Source organism: Dermacentor albipictus, chromosome 7, assembly GCF_038994185.2.
Source record: "Dermacentor albipictus isolate Rhodes 1998 colony chromosome 7, USDA_Dalb.pri_finalv2, whole genome shotgun sequence".
Taxonomy (NCBI): domain Eukaryota; kingdom Metazoa; phylum Arthropoda; class Arachnida; order Ixodida; family Ixodidae; genus Dermacentor; species Dermacentor albipictus.
The window spans coordinates 95,723,317-95,742,683 of record NC_091827.1 but is presented as its reverse complement, the minus strand read 5'-3'; the positions used below and the strand labels follow the sequence as shown (position 1 = coordinate 95,742,683).

General features: G+C 46.3%; 1 protein-coding gene across 3 annotated transcripts in view; it reads left to right on the top strand.

Moving 5' to 3' along the window:
• Nucleotides 1-18,608, top strand: part of LOC135897006 (uncharacterized) — a 51,007-nt gene extending 32,399 nt beyond the window's left edge. For all 3 annotated transcript variants that reach the window (XM_065425565.2, XM_065425564.1, XM_065425566.2), the window contains exons 4-5: nucleotides 7,011-7,100; nucleotides 18,313-18,608. In XM_065425565.2, the coding sequence (XP_065281637.1) occupies nucleotides 7,011-7,100; nucleotides 18,313-18,408 (186 nt within the window). In that variant the 3' untranslated portion in view covers nucleotides 18,409-18,608. The remainder of the gene's footprint in view (nucleotides 1-7,010; nucleotides 7,101-18,312) is intronic.
• Nucleotides 18,609-19,367: the final 759 nt, after the last annotated feature.

Below are 19,367 nucleotides of genomic sequence, written 5' to 3'. Positions count from 1 at the left end.
TTCACCCAGCTCAACATGGCTTCCGTAAAGGTCTTTCATGTGACACCCAACTAGCTTTATTTTTTCATGATCTAAGCTCTAACCTCGACTTGAACGTACCTGTAGATGCTATTTTCTTAGACTTTGAAAATGCATTTGACAAAGTTCCACACCAACGGCTACTCCTAAAGCTTTCGCGTCTCAAGACTAGACTGGATACATAGCTTCCTCACTAACCGACAACAGTTTGTATTTGCTAACACACAGTCATCTAAAAGATCTTCTGTCCTTTCGGGCGTACCACAAGGCACAGTTCTCGGACCACTACTTTTTCTAATTTACATTAATGATCTTCCTACTGCGATCTCTTCTAACATTCGATTGTTCGCAGACGATTGTGTAGTTTATCGACGCATAACTAACACTTCAGACATGCATTTGCTTCAAGATGACCTAAAACGCATTGAATTATGGTGTAACAAATGGTTGATGTCTTTAAACACTAAAAAAACCTCGCTAGTTTCTTTCCATCGCAGACAGCATCACCAATCAGGGAAATACACGATATACGGTGCCGAAATCTCATCCGTAGACTCGTATAAATACCTCGGCATAACATTTTCAACTACCCTAAATTGGTCACATCATGTCATTAACTTAGCCAATGCCGCGAATCGAACCCTCGGTTTTCTCCGCCGGAATCTAAGACTTGCTCCCCCATCAGTAAAATTGTTAGCTTATGTTACATATGTCCGCCCTAAGTTAGAATATGCATGCTCTGTCTGGGATCCTCATCAACATAACCTATCTAATACACTGGAATCAATTCAAAACCGTGCAGCCCGGTTTATCTACTCTGAATATTCTTATCATGCAAGCGTGTCTGAACTAAAATCCCGTGCCGGTCTTACTAATCTAGAATCGCGACGTCTTATTTCTAGACTGTGTCTTTTTCACAAATTCTATCATTCACCACTCCACATTTCAGCTATATTACCAGCTCATCGTCAGTCCAGCCGCATTAACCACAGCAAAGCCGTGTATCCTCCCCCGGCGCAGACTACCTCTCATCTACGATCATTTTTTGTGAAAACCGCCAGGGACTGGAACGGTCTGTCTGCCGACAACACGCACCACTCCGACACTCATCACTTCAAGGCTGCTCTCGAATCACTGTTTTGTTAAAGCCCATCCCTCATGTAATACCTCATCTCTGGGGCCTTTGAGGTATAATAAATAAATAAATAAATAAATAAATAAATAAATAAATAAATAAATAAATAAATAAATATCAGTTGTCTAACCGCTTAGAATAATATAATGTTGACAATCTTCCACGTCTCTGGTACACTTGCAGTCATAAGGCTGAGCGTATAAATGGTCGAATTTCTTTCGAGTACAATGTACCCGCCATGTTTCATCAGGTCAACAGCTAAGCCATCGCGTCCTACCGCTTTTCTCCTAGACACACCTTGCAAATTTCTTCTAACCTCGTCACGTGCTACACATGGTACTGATAGCTCGTTTTTGCTATTGCGTGGTGTAATCGTTGTTCCGTGGCAGTTCTGATTACTGCATAGTTCAGCATAGAATTCCTCTGGTGCCATTAATACATCGCAGATGTTGCCGGTGACATGACCCTGCTTATCTATGATTTCATGCATCTCGTTTTTTTTACAATGACAAGCATTCTTCTTACCGATTTCACCCTTCTCCTATTCTTTGACATTTTATTAGTATTTCTAATACTATAATTTCAAACGTCACTTATTGTTATTCGACTGTGACAGTTCACCAAGTTCAGCTCCGTTTTTGGGTTTGGACATATTCATGGCTTGTCGTCTCTTTATTATGTCTTTTCTTACTTGGGAGAGGTTGCTTGTTTGCTGTATTAATGACTTACCTTCGACTTTAGTTCCTACTTCCGAAGTTATTTTCCTGAGAGTGTCGGTCCTTATCTCCATGCTATCTTCATCCTGCAGTTCTAAATCCTAATATTTGTTTCCGAGTACTTCCCCGAGTTTCTCAGCGGTTCTCCGGACTACTAATGTGTGGCATGTTCCTTCGTCACTCATTTTCACTCATTTTCTTCTTTATTTTTTATTCTTTAGCAATGCTAGACCTCTCTAACCAATTATTAATGTCCTTTATCCTACCTAATATTTTACGTCCTCCGCTATGCTCAGTTTGTGAAAGAGCAAGAAATTTAATTAATATCTTGTTTGCTCGTTTGGACTTTTCCATATCCACTGTGTGTTATAACATTTCTGAAAGAAGGTACTCTTATTCTTAGTCAATTTCCTTCCGAAAGCATTTCCTCTACTAATCCTAGAGTAGATGTCATAATTGCCTGTTGCCTGTTCGTAAGCTTGCTTTCTTAAACTTATTTTTTTGATCTTTCGAATTGAACTTTATCATAACTACAGCGTACTGAGCTTTTCCCATTTCTCGCCACTGATTGAACGTTTCCGCAAACAGCTCTATTTTTTAGCCATTGTGATTGTATGTTGGGGCATGTACTTGTACCACCTCCAATTTATATATTCGATTCAAACTAAGAAATACCAGCCTGATCGGCTAGAGGGTTTGGATGCGAAAGTTTCCAGGCTCAGCCGTTGCGCATTATTGAGGTCTTGATGCACTCAGCATTCATGGCTGCGTCAGAGCTCTGACTGTCGCCATGCTCAGGTGCTCCGCAGCCGCTCGTGGCTAAACGCCGGGGATTACTTGCGAGATTTGCGAGAAAAAGGTAGTGGAGGCACACTGCACCAGGAAGGTCAATTTTTCTTCTCGCGGGTGAGTATTTGATTGCACATCAACTATAGGCAGGTTGCGAACGTAGTTCCCGCGCCTACTAGGGCGCCCCTCGTGGCGGCGAGCGCGGAACCGGCAGGATACGACCGGCCCACTTGCGTTCGGAAAGCCTGTCTGTGCACTGTTTTGCGCGTAGCTGTTGCCTTTTCTGAGCAATGCCTAAGTGCAAGCCGAGCTGTTGCGTAGTGGGCTGCAACAGCACGTACACCAACTCACGAGGAACAAAGTTTTACAGGTTTCCAAGCCGACCGTATGAAGCAGAACAGCGTCAACATGGATAGCGCTCGTCCGACGGCATCAGCTGTTTTATGTTCTGGCGTTATGCCAAGTGCGTTAACGCTGAATTCTTTGCTTTTACAGCAATGACGGCAGCAACGGGACACCTGCAGTGCGTACCAGGATATGCAGAAAACAAAGTAGTTTGTTCCCACACTGTACCGCAGTAAAGCTGTGGAACTCTTTCCCAGTCCTCTCTCATTCAAACAGCGAGGGCTTGCTGAGAGATTTGAGGAAAGGTTGGAACTGTTTGAGCTGGCATACACCCTTCTGCGCCCAGCTTATCAACTAAGGGGCAGTTGAGATCACCAAAATTTTTGACGACGTGGTTTATTGGAACCCCCTTTGCACGCACTGAAAAATCGCAACATAAATGTATCGCACTTCCAGTAACTTGGGCGAAAATATTTTGCCAGCGTAGTCTAACACAACTGGTAAGTTCCTCCATTTTTTGTGTTTTTGGGGAGAGCAACGTTAGAATACCTCGGGTAGGTCTTACGAGTCGTTCGTACGCCCCACGTTCTTGGATGAGATGTTTTAGATCCGTATTTGCCGTCCTGTATGTACAGGGAAACTACCGCGGCGTCCTTGCGCTTCCCTGCGATGCCAGCACGGCAATCGCAGCTCCCCGCTAGGATTTGTCTGCTGTCGCCGATCTTCAAGAATCAATGTCACCTATAATTTCATGCGTCCACACCGTATATAACGAAGTAACTTACGAACATTGTTTAAGTGCGCGAACAGACTGAGCTCAGAGAAAGCATGGGACAAGGACGGGCGCAGACTTGCAACTAATGTTTATTCCACAACGACCACATATAAGTACACCCCCGACTTACACCACTGCGCGTGCGCGAAAAAAAGAAAAGATAAAGAAAAGGAAAACCTTGTATATGCAAAACGCGTCCTAGCTAGAAGTAGTAAAGGCAAGGCGCAGAAGACCAGGACTCAAGAAGAAAAACACAAACGACAGGACCGGTCCTGTCGTTTGTGTTCTTCTTGAGTCTTGGTCTTCTGCGCCTTGCCTTTACTACTTCAAGCATGAACCACCTAGCCCAAGCAAGAGTTTTACGCGACCTAGCTACGCTTGTCAATAAACCTCATCTCACTGTTGTGTATATAAACTGAGGTGTCACTGACACTGTCTTGTTCCTTCTTTCTAATATGGTACGCGGCCTCGAGTAGCTCTCTGGCTCGGCTATCTCGGCAGCGGCACAAAAAAAAAAGTTGTGGAATAAGCTTTAGTTGCAAGTCTGCGCCCGTCCTTGTCCCATGCTGCCTCTGCGGTCCGTTTGTTCGCGCAGTTAAACAATGTTCGCTGATATGTACCAAATCGCCCAACAATAAGTTCTTCGAAGTAACTTACGCTGAGCTTCACGCATGTTGCTGGTGCGTTTTTCGCTTGCGGAATACACATAGCAGTCACTTCCGATCAGTGCGAGTTCAACACTTCCCTCAAGTCATAGACGGGCCCCACTTCAAATAGACGACTTCCTTTCACTAAATTCTTTTCACGAAAAAAGCTGTGAAGATGTTGTAATTCCCGAAACCCGGTGAAAATTCGGCACGCTGTTTCGCGCTATCGCTACCGTTTGACAGGGCGCCAAACACGCAGCGCGAGCTGCTGACGCCGTGAGTAATCCTACCGCATTCGCGCAACTGTTCGTCAGATGGCGCTAGGGGTCGAAAAGACAGGGTGCCGCCTAGCACTTGCAACGTGCCCATAGTATAGCCCCACCAGCACTCAGTAGTTTCCTTTCTTTCTTTTATTGCCGGGTTCTGGGACCACTCATGCTGAAGGATTTAGTTGATTAGACGAGGATTCGGACTGAAGAGCGAGTAAGGAACTCGATGCTTTACTCCATGCCACCACCACGTGACCAGACATACACGAGCATGCCTTTAGAAGTCATATAGAGGTACCAGATTTCGTGCGATGTCCTTTGATTTACTAGGATTCTAGTCTCCATGACCTGCGATCGTTCAAGCTATCTCACAAACATACTGCAATTTCATTTGTTTTTCTTCTTGCATATAGCCTAAATCTGAAAAGGTATACTCAGCTACATCGCTTCGATGACTCACCTCTACAAATTTCGGACTGGCGTCGGAACGTAATATTCTGCATGAATTCTCTGTACCGCCACATCAACACACAGTCCTTATGTCACGCCCCGCTGGGGCTTTGAGCAATAATGAATAAATTTTACAATGTAAATAAATAATAACGGCCTCTGAAGTGACCGCTTGGCAGGGCGTCAGCGCAAAGTGTCAAAAGTCACTCTTCGTCTGAGCCACTGACGGCAACGACAAATTTCTGCGTGATCACTAGTAATGACAGTTCGCAAACTGGAACTCATTGACAACTCATTGGAAAAGCCACCTCTGTAGTTCACTTTCACTACATTCATGGTACTTTTAACCTCTGCAAGGACCGTCCCCTCGCAAGTTGGATGCTAATAAGTTCCAAGACAATCACATTTTTTAACTATTCGTTGACTCATCGTACAGCCATTGCACACAAACCTTTGATTTTATATTGTTTGCCTGGTACATATAAAGCACATGACTAGTAGTTATGCCTACGACTCGATCAGTCGTGCCACTTGTGTAACAGAGCTTGACATGTCGGTGAACTGAGTCTTGAAATATGCGGCTCGTAACGCAAACGTTTAAAAGCTTAGAACGGGCGCACCGTAGTCTGGCGGCAGCGGTTTGACAGTTTATTTATTTTTTCACAGAATATACGTTTTCCTTTGGAAGACAAGATTCCTGAAAACCGAGACACCGGGCGGATGCGTACTTTTTGGCTGCTCTACTACAATTTTCAAAAATTTTAATTAAATTCTGTGAGGAGGAGGAAACAACTTTAATAAGTCAGTTTGGTTTAGTGAGGGGTGGCTACCAGGCAATGCCTTACAGTCACCTCCTCCGCTGCTTCCATGGCCCAAAGTTGAACCTCCAGGCTCGGGTCCCGGAGTATTGCTTCCCACGCTTCAGGTGAGGGAGCGGTGAGGCGATCTGACAGGGGAGGGTCTTCCCTGCAGTCCCAGAGGATATGAATTAAAGAGGCCATGGACCCACATAGTGAGCAGTGTGGATCTGTCAAGTCAGGGTAGAAGTGTGTGTATACTTGTGGATTGGGAAAGGAGTGCGTTTGGAGCCGGCGCCAGGTGAGTTCTTGTCCCTTAGTGAGCTTGGGATGAGGCGGAGGTTTTGTCCGTCTTGCGAGGCGGCAGTGTTGGGCTATGTCGTGGTGTGTGGTCAGTGGCCCGCTGACCAGGTGCCCCGGGTCAGAGACGGGACCCACCGCTCGAATAAATTCTACCATTTTACGTGTCCAAACCATGATATGATTATGAGGCACGCCGTAGTGGGGGACTCCAGTTTTTGACCACCTGAAGTTCTTTAACCTGCACCCAATGCACGGCACACGGGTGTTTTTGCATTACACCCACATTTAAATGTGGCCGCCACGGCCGCGATTTGATCCCGCGAACTCGTGCTTAACAGCGCAACGCCAAAGCCACTAAACAACCACGGCAGTTTCTACAATCTCTGCTTCAGGCTTTGCATTCAAGGATTTATTGATGAGCGCGAATTATGATTCGTAACGACAGAAAACAATGTGCAGCTAAGTGATTCCTTGTTTTGTAGAGGTTCTGTCGCTCTCGGTGCATAGCATACAAAGAAACGTGTTTCCTATGCAATTTGGCATGTCTTAGAAATTAGAAGGACAAACTCACGGCCGTGTCTTTTATGTGCGTAACTCGAGGTGACACAAGTTCATAGCGTGCAAGATCGAATTTGTGGCGAACTAATAGGCAGAACGCAAATGCACACATTGATCCGGGCACAGACGCAGTTGCAGAAATATCGGCATTCACAAGCTTTTTGATCATGCAGTGACATCACACTACGCTTCATCCACTGCTTCGCAGTACATCCTCTTCCAAGGCGCCGGCGCCGGCTGCTACGTGATCAGCTGCATCTCGATCATGCACGAGGTCCAAAAAATGTCATCGCTTTGTGTGAGTATTTTCCAGCATTTGGCGAATTGCGACAGTGAGAGGGCTGCAGGAACCTTAAACCTGTCCTCTACGCTAGAAGCCCCCGAGATTCGTTATTTTAGGCTTCTTTGGCAGTAAGGAGGCTGTCCAGTTTTCCCTATTGCCAGAGCGGAAGCTACTCCTGATGGGCCTAGTAAAGAAACACTGTAAATCAATCAATCAATCAATCAATCAATCAATCAATCAATCAATCAATCAATCAATCAATCAATCAATCAATCAATCAATCAATCAATCAATCAATCAATCAATCGTATCAACTCGATTAGTGCTGAAGCGCCAAAATGTCGTTCTACATGCTGCGCATGTCATGATGTTCAGTTTATAATAAGCATGATTCGTTCCTGGACGTGCCCTTCGCATGAATACACCGCGAAGCTACGAAAGTAACCTGCACTGTACTGGTTTTAGCACTATAGTTTCGTTGTCAAAATTTTTCGGGCATGTAGTCCACCAACTATTCTGGTTAGCTCTTCTATTAGGCCAGTGAGCGGAGCAGTTCTCCGGCAGAAGCGGTGACACCGCGTTCGATTCCCGGGCCAGGACAAAATTTTCTTCAACAGCGGAGCTTTGGTTGTGACGAACCCGTATATGCTTCCTTTTGTAAATTCATGCTACGATTCGGTAAATAGCAACTATTTTTTGTTTCAATAAATTTACTTACTTTGCTGGCTTCAGCAGGAATTGTTTGCTTGCGAGTCCTTTCAGTGGTCGCTAACCGAACAGCAGACAAAGCGTTCGGTGGTAGTTTACGTGCTGCCACATAGACAACTTCCCTGACAAGCCTGAGTAAACAAGCGGCAATGAGGGAAACCGAGTGCCCTGCGAGACGCCTTAATAAAATACGTTTATCTTTGTCACCGTAAACACTGGGGCACTGCTATGTCTTTCTGTTTTCTATCTGTGATCCAGATTTGCTGGGAAAGCAATCGGGTAGCTCGATCACGCTTTTGTCACGTATGAGGGTACATGCCCGCAACGTCATGAACCCCTGCCCCAAGAGTTCCCATCGAATAAACTCAAAGAATCTGGGACTTGTTTCGTCGTATAAAACGGAACTCTGACAAGAAAAGCGTCGCAATAAATAAAATGGTAATAGTATTTTGACATACTACGTTGCTTGTTCGATTGCTTCGAGATTCACTGGGAAAGAAGTGTAAATTTGTAAAATTTATCTAAAATATAACCGCCTGGTTCGCTATTTAGGCATCTGACTAGCGCCTCTTGTGTTGCAGCGTTTTAAATTACAGGTATTGTGGAAGAAGGCAGACACTAGTCAAGTATTGCGCAACACCTATCACTCGCTCTTCATTCACTTGCGACATCTAATTATTAAGCCAAACGAGATTACCTTGAGGTACGCCAAATGAGGACCTCGAAGACACGACAAAGATGCTAAAAATATTGACACGTGGACTTGTTTGTTTTTCGGGTGAGCGCTTTTCACCGTCTAACAAACGTTATCGCTAAGCGTGGGACTCGTCTGCATGCGTTAGAAGTTTCTAAAATGTTATCGATGGTTCTATCCGCTGTCTGTTGTCACAGAAGCATGTGTAATCTGATGGCATCTATGCGAGACGCGAATGACGTAGAGCTTTCTGGAGGACACGCTGGCAGCAGCGATTTCTCTGGAACGCTCGATGGCTCGTGTATAAAAGCCGACGTGCTGGACCGGCAGATCAGATTTTCGACAATTGCCGACTGCGTAAGCCGCTACCGTTGTTGTTTGAGTGTAGCCTGCTTATGAGAACACAAGTTTGCCCAATAATTTCGTCAATCACAGTTTTGCTGCCTTCTTCACCGTCACTACTACGTGACACCTGGTGAAGGTGCTAGTGCGTTCATGCACTGCAAAGTTCATGTACCGTTCATGCCCCCACAAAGCCGCGATCCAAGCCCGAAACTCGAAAATGACACCAACGTCGCCCAAGACCAGCAAGCTAGCTGCAGACTGCAAGGACTGCCCCCGAAGCACGGACTTCTGCCTGATACGACCAGGAACACTGTGGCCAGCTGAACAATCACAATGGCAGCCCCAGCGTTCCCCATCGTGCTTAAACAACCCAGGGAGCTCCCTACCTTCCATGGAGCTTCGTCGGAGGATCTAGTAACCTGGCTCGAAAACTTTGAGCGGATTTTAACTTTCAACAACTGGACCTCTGAGGATAAGCTACGCCATGCGTACTTCTCCTTAGAAGATGCCGCGAGGACTTGATTCGAGAACCGGGAGTCCACCCTTACAACATGGGACCTATTCCGCAGTAACTTCCTGAGAACCTTCACGAGCGTTGTCCGAAAAGAAAGGGTCGCAGTTCTGCTGGAAAGACGAGGGCAACTACCCAATGAGACCATCGCCATCTTCACGGAAGAGATGACCCGTCTTTTCCGGCACGCCAACCCGGAAATGTCCGAGGAGAAAAAAGTCCGCTTCTTGATGCGAGGTGTAAAGCAAGAACTTATTGCAGGCCATTCAAAGTAGTCAGCGACCATCACGCGTTGTGTTGGCTAGCGAATGTAAAGGACCCTTCAGGACGGCTGGTGCAGTGGAGCCTCAGACTGCAAGAATCTGACATCACTATAATTTAGAAGTCGGAACGAAAACAGCAACAGCAACGAGCCGACAAGGGGCTAAAAAGCCTCGTCAAGTATTTGGAAGGAAACACCGACGTTGTCCCTGGGGCATTTAGATGAGTATTGTTTTCGTTATCGTCTATGGATGAGATAGTTCAAGTGGCTGAGGAGTTCTATAGAGATTTATACAGTACCAGTGGCACCCACGACGATAATGGAAGAGAGAATAGTCTAGAGAAATGCTAAATCCCACTGGTAACGCCGGAAGAAGTAAGGAAAGCCTTGGGAGCTATGCAAAGGGGGAAGGCAGCTGGGGAGGATCAGGTAACAGCACATTTGTTGAAGGATGGTGGGCAGATTGTTCTAGAGAAACTGCCACCCTGTATACACAATGCCTGATGAATTCGAGTATACCGGAATCTTGGAAAAACGCTAACATAATCCGAATCCATAAGAAAGGGGACGTCAAAGACTTGAAAATTATAGACCGATCAGCTTACTGTCCATTGCCTACAAAGCATTTACTAAGGTAATTGCAAATAGAATCAGGAACGCCTTAGACTTCCGTCAACCAAAGGACCAGGCAGGATTCCGTAAAGGCTACTCAACAATAGACCATATTCACACTATCAATCAGATGACAGAAAAATGTGCGGAATGTAACCAATTTTTATATATAGCTTTCATTGATTACGAGAAAGCGTTTGATTCAGTCGAAACCTCAGCAGTCATGCATTGCGGAATCAGGGTGTAGACGAGCCATATGTAAAAATACTGAAAGATATCTATAATGGCTCCACAGCCACCGTAGTCCTCCATAAAGAAAGCAACAAAATCTCAATAAAGAAAGGCGTCAGGCAGGGAGATACGATCTCTCCAATGCTATTCACAGCGCGTTTACAGGAGGTATTCAGAGATCTGCATTGGGAAGAACTAGGGATAACAGTTAATGGAGAATTCCTTAGTAACTTGCGATTCGCTAATGATATTGCCTTGCTTAGTAACTCAGGGGACCAATTGCAATGCATGCTCACTCACCTGGAGAGGCAAAGCAGAAGAGTGGGTCTAAAAATTAATCTGCAGAAAACTAAAGTAATGTTTAACAGTCTCGGAAGAGAACAGCAGTTTACGATAGGTAGCGAAGCACTAGAAGTGGTAAGGGAATACATCTACCTAGAGCAGGTAGTGATCGCGGATCCGGACCATGAGACTGAAATAATCAGAAGAATAAGAATGCTCTGGGGTGGGTTTGGCAGGCATTCTCAGATCATGAACAGCAGGTTGCCATTATCCCTCAAAAGAAAAGTTTATAACAGCTGTGTCTAAGCAGTACTCACGTACGGGGCAGAAAGCTGGAGGCTTACGAAAAGGGTTCTACTTAAATTGAAGACGACACAACGAGCTATGGAAAGAAGAATGATAGGTGTAACGTTAAGGGATAAGAAAAGAGCAGATTGGATGAGGGAACAAACGCGAGTTAATGATGTCTTAGTTGAAATCAAGAAAAAGAAATGGGAATGGGCAGGACACGTAATGAGGAGGGAAGATAACCGATGGTCATTAAGAGTTACGGAATGGATTCCAAGGGATGGGAAGCGTAGCAGGGGGCGGCAGAAAGTTAGGTGGGCGGATGAGATTAAGAAGTTTGCAGGGACAACATGGCCACAATTAGTACATGACCGGGGTAGTTGGAGAAGTACGGGAGAGGCCTTTGCCCTGCAGTGGGCGCAACCAGGCTGATGATGATGATGATGATGATGATGTTTTCGTTCTCGCTTCAAGATAACGTACTCGTAACCCGGTCGCTCCTGACGGGCGACTTTGCCCGTTACGTCAAGACACGCCGAGATTGTCAGCGACGGAAGACGCCACCGACAAGGCCAGCGGGATTACTACAGCCCATCGGTCCTCCTTGCCGACCATTCCAGCAGATCGGGATGGACTTGCTGGGGCGCTTTCCGACGTCAACATCTGGAAATAAGTGGATCGTCGTGGTGACGGACTACCTCACCCGCTTCGCTGAAACGAAAGCTCTGCCGAAAGGTAGCGCAGCCGAAGTGGTGAAATTCTTTGTCGAGAGCCTCCTGCTGCGACATGGTGCTGCAGAAGTCATCAGCGACAGAGGAACGGCCTTTACAGAGGAGCTCAACCAAGCCATTCTGCAATACAGCCAGACAAGCCACCGGCGGACAACTGCCTACCCACCGCAGACGGATGGTCTTGCGAAGCGCCTGAATAAGACCCTCGCCGATATGCTAGGGCTGTACGTCGACGCCGAACACAAAACCTGGGATGCCGTCCTGCCATACGTAACGTTGGTTTACAACACGGCGGTGCAAGAAACAACACCGATAACGCGGTTCAGGCTGGTTTATGGCAGGAATCCGACAACGACTCTCGATGCCGTGCTGCCGCACGTCTCCGACGAAGAGAACCTTGACGTCGCCACCTATCTCCAGCACACCGAAGAAGCCCGACAGCTCGCCCGCCTGCGGATCAAGAACCAGCACAGGACCGACAGCCGACACTACGACCTTCGACGACGCTACGTCGAGTACCAGCCCGGCGAACGTGTTTGGGTATGGACCCCGATACGTCGACGAAGACTCAGTGAGAAACTATTGCGACGCTATTTCGAACCCCACCAGATCACCCGACGGAATGGCGCACTCGAGTATGAGGTCCTACCAGACGACATTTCGCTATCACAGCGGCGCCGCTCACGACCGGAAATAGTCCGCGTTGTGCGACTTAAGCCGTTCTACCAGCGCTAATGAACTTTGGGTCTTTTACATAGCTGAACTTTCGACTTTTTTTGGAGTGTGTTCCTTTGTGATTTGTTTCTTTGATAAGTGTCCTTTTGTGTTTCGCACTTCTCTTATGTTTGTAGCATCAGGACGATTCTTTTTGAGAGGGGATCATTGACACGTGGACTTATTTATCTTTTTCGGGTGAGCGCTTCTCAGCGTCTGAAAAACGTTATCGCACAGCGCGGGGCGCGCTTGCATGTATGGAAAGTTCTGGAATGCTATCGATGGATCTTACCACTGTCTTTTGTCACCGAACCTTTTGTAATCTGATTTCATTGCGTAACCCTAATGATGTAGAGCTTTCTGGAGGACACGCGGGCACCAGCGATTTCTGTAGAACGCCCGATGGCTCGTGTATAAAAGCCGACGCGCTTGACCGGCAGATGATATTTTCGATGATCGCCGACTGTGTTCGCCGCTACCGTTCTTCTTTGCGTGTATCTTGCTTTTGAGGCACAAGTTCGCCCAATAAGACGCCTGTTTCGATGAAGAAGGCAGTTTTGCTGCCTTCCTCACCGTGACTACTAGGTGATAATACGGTATTAATTATGCACGTTAACACTCGCAGTTTCATCAATAAAACGTTTCGCCGCTTCTTCAGCAGACGACAGCCAGAGCCGTTTTGAAATTGCGCCATGCCTCTGGGCACCTCACGTTTACTGAACTCCAAGTCATCCTATCGAAGTTATCAACGCGCACCATATTAAAAGAAACCTTTCTAGCGAAGCCTCCCGGGCTTTAGTAACGACCTACTGCTGGTGTCCCACCAAATATTTCACACACGAGGCAACGCTCATACGAGGAATCAGCTTATATGCAGCCCGTCTGCACTACCGCTACAGGTGTGCCGGTGGCTGGGACTATTCTCTACTGAATTGCTCAGTGAAACAAGAAACAGTACCCAAATATCCTGATTGCAACAAATATGTGCCATCAGGCGCTTAATTACTTTATTGAAGCGAAACTTTATAAGGAATATTCTCGGGGGATGGTACGTCTTCTCAGTCGGCTTTCTTTAACTTTTCTGCCGAGTAAAGTCGGCCGGTCCTGTAGATTTTTTTTTATTATCGGCTTGGCAAACGAAAATACATTGTGAGTATTACATGGCCATAAAAAACAACTAGTCAATGCCGGATCAGTGTGGTGTGATAAGAATGATGTACCCTAGTCACTTTGTCCAAAGCACTTAGCCAATCAGGAGGCTCTGTGCACAGAAAAATTCGCGTATATATAACACACTTTCAATGAAATATTCATGTGCTGGGGCCTGAACAATGCGCTCATGTCTAATATCCATACGCGTTCGCCATACACTGTGCATGCACAAAAGCATTAACAGATCGACAGGCACTCCCTCTGGTTCCGCGCATGGCAGGAAGCGTATTCCGAAAGTACTTAACGGCAATTCCTTTTTAAGGCTACGTTTTAGAATATCCCACAAAAACACTGCGTCATGACAGTCCAAAAAGATATGCTCAATCGTCTCCGGTATTTTGCATATAAAGCAATTCACAGACCAAGGTACAAAAATGCCTTTGCTTTGCAGCCACGGTTTATCTGGCCGTTGTTACTAGTAAGAAGTTGTACAAAGATCTTGTTGATGTATTCTTGCCTGTACCATTGTATCGTACAGTATTTGTTTTAGGTTCGGAACGAGATGTTCTTAAGAGAGTTAAACGAATGCCGGTAAGAGCTTCTGTTAAATCTTTCTTTTTTCAACTACATACAAGCACTCTCCCGGCCGGTCCTGTAGATAGTGCAATAGTAAACTGGGCTCATTCCACGAGGATCGTGTGATGAAAGTGGACATATCACGGAGGCAGTGTAATTCGCCGTCACGTGGGTCACATAGTGGGGCATTTCCGCTTCATGCTGACTTGCCGGGCAAACACTCAATCGCTGTGGTGAAATACGCGCTGCAGAAGATGAACATATGTATATCATTTAATTAACCTCTTGAGGAAAAGTCCACTTCGCGCAGATTTCAAAAATGCGTGTTGGATCTACATTCGTGTCTCCACAGCAAGTCAGGTGCGAAACGCTGCTACTTTTCGATATGCAGCTCCGGTATGCTTCAGAAACGGGATAACTGTTTTCTAAGCGCAGTTCCTATAGAAAAACAATATCTATATATGTGCAAACAGCTGCATGATCGCTACTTGAGTGCATGCGGGAGAAACGCTGCCCACTGTTTGCGAAAAAAAAAAATTTAATATATGCTTCTACTTAGATTTGAAGAGGCAGATAAGTTGTTTTTGTCGTGCTTCTCTGTGTCTGCCTTCTTATTTTATTGAAAAAACGGTCGTTATAACCACTTTATCTTAAAAAAAGGCCTGTATGCGACATTCTCTAGGTTGCACAAGCGCATTTAACAGAGCTCCACAGCACGTTGGCGCATCTGGGAAACAGCCAACTATGACGGAAATACACTATTCTGTGACGAACGAAGCCAAGCCTTGAAGAGAAGTAATGCTGCAATGACGAGTCCCGTAGAGCCACACCGGGTGCCGAAGACCTACGAAGATGTGCGAAAAATCTCGGTATCGGGGTTGTCGGTCTTGCAGATTAGCCAGCATCAAGACCTGATGTACAGCAGTGAGACTGTGGAGCCGAGGCAGCGCCTCGGAAACTTCGGAACTTATAATAATAATGTTTAATAATAATCCTTATTTCCCGTCAAGAAAGATGGAGGAGGCTGTAGGTAAAAGCTGCACGAACAAACGGCAGCTTGACAGGGGCTTGCAGCCCCCTCTACAAGGCGGCAGTAAAAAGGTTGCAGGAAAGAACATCGAAAACATACATAGGCACCGAAATGGACGCTGGGAATTAACACAATAATCATCCGATCAGAAAGACTAGATACCTTATACATAGCGTTTCCGTATTACAGCATTAGTTATTTTTAATATGTCAGTGGTACTTTTGTTGTATTTATTCAGGAGAGTGGGCAGGTTGAAGGACAGTTTTTCTGTGGAGTAGTTAGCCCGAGGGGTTATAACATTCCATTTTTCTTTGTGCCGGGTAATGTGTATGGAAATGTTCTCTTTTAGTGATGATAAGTCGCGTAGAAACGTTCTATTTTCAAGTACTTCGTGTTCGAAGGCTAGTGTTAACTTATAGTCATAAAGATTTTTTACTGGTATAATGTTTGTTTTTTGAAATAGACTGTGTGTATGGCTGTTATATGGTAAGTCATAAGGCAGTCTGACAATTTTTTTCTGGAGGACAAAAAGTTTCTGTAAGTTAGTTTGAGTAGTTGTGCCCCAAACGAACGAACAGTAATTTAGATAAGAGTAAAAAAGCGAATTATAAAGAAGAAGTTTGAGCTTGAATGGCAGGTATGTTCTTTATGCGACATTTGAAGTCAACCTATCTAATGGCCGAAGTGTAGAAGCAAATAAGCGCAGCTCGCATGAACTTGCTACTCTTCTTTGAAGACATGCACCTTTTTGAAGCATTGAAGGTATGCACCACTGGTACGTGATGTGAAGGCATTGTTCTCTAAGGAGGCAGATCGGGAGCCTTATACGCACGCGTCCAAAATTTTTACGGGGCTAGCCAATAATGTCAGCGCGAAGAGAAAGTGAGAGAGCGGAGGTTGCAGTAGGAGCGCGAGTCCCCTGTTTCCTGGAACTCTTCGGTTATTGCACGTAACATCTGCAAGTTCCGTGAGGTTTGTAAAAAAAAGAAAAAGAAAGAAAGAAGAAAAGAGAAGTAAAGCTGCAGGCGAATAATGGGCGATTTCAATAACACGGGATCACACATCGCCGCAATCCACCCAGGGCTGCCGCTGCACACTGCTGGCAACGTTGTATGGCGGATAAAGTGAGTGGCCTAGATTTGCATTTTCGCAAACTCACTTCTTGTCGTTCTTACGGAAACGTCCGTTTTTAGAGCTACCACTGCGTCCTCTAGGGCCGCCCGCAAGTGCGTCGCTTGAAGTTTCTCTCGCGTAATTATGATGAAAGAATTACAGACCGAAGAGTCGCGCGAGCTGGATGCAAGAAATAAAAGCAAAGCAAGAAAATGATTACTCTGCCTTCTTTATCTTCCACTGCGTTCGCTAATCGCCGCGACAGCACAGTGGCTTTGGCGTAACGCGGCTGAGGTCGCAGGTTGAATCCCAGCCGCAACGGCTGCATCGCAATGAGGGTGGAATAAAAAAAATGGCTGTGGCTTAGGTAAGGTTAAGCCCAGGATGCGAAGCATACTAGCCTTTATTTTAGTTGTTGAACCACTGTTTAGCCTGGTGAACTGCTGTTGCTTGGCTATATTTGGTTCGGCTAGACGAAGAAACAACTCATGCGTTACTCTGCTTCGCCTTCAAGAGTGGAACGTGACAGCGTTCCCGTCAACCCGCCAAGGGGTGTAAGACATTGGGCTACGGCGCAGCGACTACGCGCCCCGCATTGGACGCGCTGAGCGTCGAGCAACGCAGCGTTCGGCGCGGCAACGAAATGTGCCCCTGAGCAAGCGACGCACGCCTGAGCGTTAGAAAAAGCTCGTTTCTAAGGCAACACCGCATTCACTAGAGGCGCTTTTGTACCGCTTTGAAGCATCGTACTCGTGGCTGAGTTGTAGCGTCTCCGTCTCACACTCCGGAGACCCTGGTTCGATTCCCACCCAGCCCATCTTGCAAGAGTTGAGCCAAAGCCACTTCTCCTCTGTCGTGACGTCACGGTGCCACGTGGTATTGAAGGCGACACCGCCGCGCCTGAGGAGCTGGGTTGAGCTCTCGTAATATGCTTCGCATAAAATACACACTCGTGTACCGAAATTTAGGTGCACGTTAAAGAACTGAAGGTGGCCAAAATTAATCGGAGGTCTCCCACTACGGATTCCTTCATAATCAGATAGGGCTTTAGATAGATAGCCCCAGAATTTAACTTTGCTCGTTTGTTATCTTTGTAACAGAAAAAGAAGAGACGCAATGTGAATTTTCGCTGTCCGTGACACGCAATATGTTAGGCCCTCTGCGCATGCGCTGCTTCTCCGCGGAGGTTTCGATGCGTGTTAGCATACCGTCACCGCATTATGTGCTTGAGCGTAGAGTGAAATTAATCATGTAGTGAAGAGTGAAGCTCGTACAGCTTTCCACGTCGCCATTGCATTAGGAACGTTAGTGCTTTGAAGACTGGGCTGGTTCGGACACTGCAATGTTGTTACGCAATCACGCTAACTTGTCGCGATAGCCCGGTAAAAGATGGGCATGCAGAGTTACAAGTGAAATTCGGGAATTTTACGGGCTAAAACCACGCTATGACTATGCGGAACGCCGTAGTAGGGTTTCCAGTTTAATTTTTTACCGCCTCTGATTCTTTAACGTGCACCATATGCACGGTACACGGGTGTTTCTGCACTTCGCCTCGCGTTGAAATGCGGTCGCTGCGGCCGGTATTTGCAGCGCAAGGCCAAAGCCGCTACGCCACCACGGGGAGTGCGCATGCGTAGGGGGCCTGACTTATCACGTGTCACGCAAAGCTAAAACTCTCTAATAACCTAAAGTGTTTACCACTGCTTCGGTCTTGCGCACTCTTGTCATTGCAGAAAATGCGCTCGCTGTGGTACACGTTTCTCTCACAAATGGCGGAATATTTACACTAATGAGATCCTCAGTGCCGTCTTCCTTTATGTTGCTCTCCCGTTAGCGCTCTTTTTTCGCTGCGTCCGATGTGATTGCAAAGATTTTAGCACACTACATATATGGTACAAATGGACGGCGTGCTGTCACAGAGCTCTTGAAACGAAGTCTTATGTACAGGCCATTTTCTCTCTCTCTCTCTATTGTGCAGATCATCGGACTGAGCACGGGAGGGCTGCACGCTCTGCACTTCACGTACACCTTCTACAAAATGTACATCGAACCTAGGGGCTTCGGCTTGTTCTGAGAACCTCGTTTCCTCAGCCGTAAAGCCGAAGGTCGCGAAAAAAAAGCAGCCCGGCGTTCTCAAAATCAATGTGCCTGCGTGTATTTCTTTCAGCGTATTTGGGCGTAGGTGCTTGCCAAAATTGAAAGCTTAATGGGGCCACTGTAACACTGCCCTTTTGTTTGCTCTCATTCAATGAAAAATAAATGAAGCCTGGAAGTAGCCGCTTCCGCAGTTTCACCTGGTTTCGCAGGCAAGGTATCAACACACCAGTGAATACAAGGATGCACACGAAAAGACTCCTTGTGGACATGTGGGATTCGCAATAGAAGCGAAAGTTGTGGACCTTTTACCAGTTCGTTATATAGTTCATAGTGACTTCGGGATGGCCTTGCAATTGTTCAATGTGGGCCTTTCTGTCCCGCTGTACCAGTGTACGCAAAGAGGCGGACACGCGCGAACTCTGTTGGAACTCGCAGAGGTGTGCATGGTGGTCCGCATAGTCTAGTACAGCGCAGAGGCAACAATGCATATGGAGATCAAATGAATAGAATACCGATCATCGGACACTGGGTATACTCATAGCTGCCGGAGTATGCTCGTAGCTCGGAGTGTGAATTTATTTGCGTATAGTAAACATTTCTTGCGTGATGGTGTAACGTTTCCGAGCCCATTCGGCACGTTTAGGACAACGCCCTGCCAACACTTCTTCGCGGAGGATCCGTTTTAGCGACTTCTTGAACCTGCCGTTGAACGCCGCCGCGATTTTCGACCAACCACCGCAAGCTTAGCAAGGGGAAGCGGTCCAAGTACATACGCCAGCACCGACATCCTCTCCCTGTTGACTACTTTCACTGCGCTAGCTTGGCTCCACTTAAACCCACTCCATTGCTTCGTGCTCCTCGCATTTTGTCAGCCAATTCAATAAGAAAAACCAGTCAAGATAGGCAATGCTATTTGTTTTGAAAGCAAACAAAAAC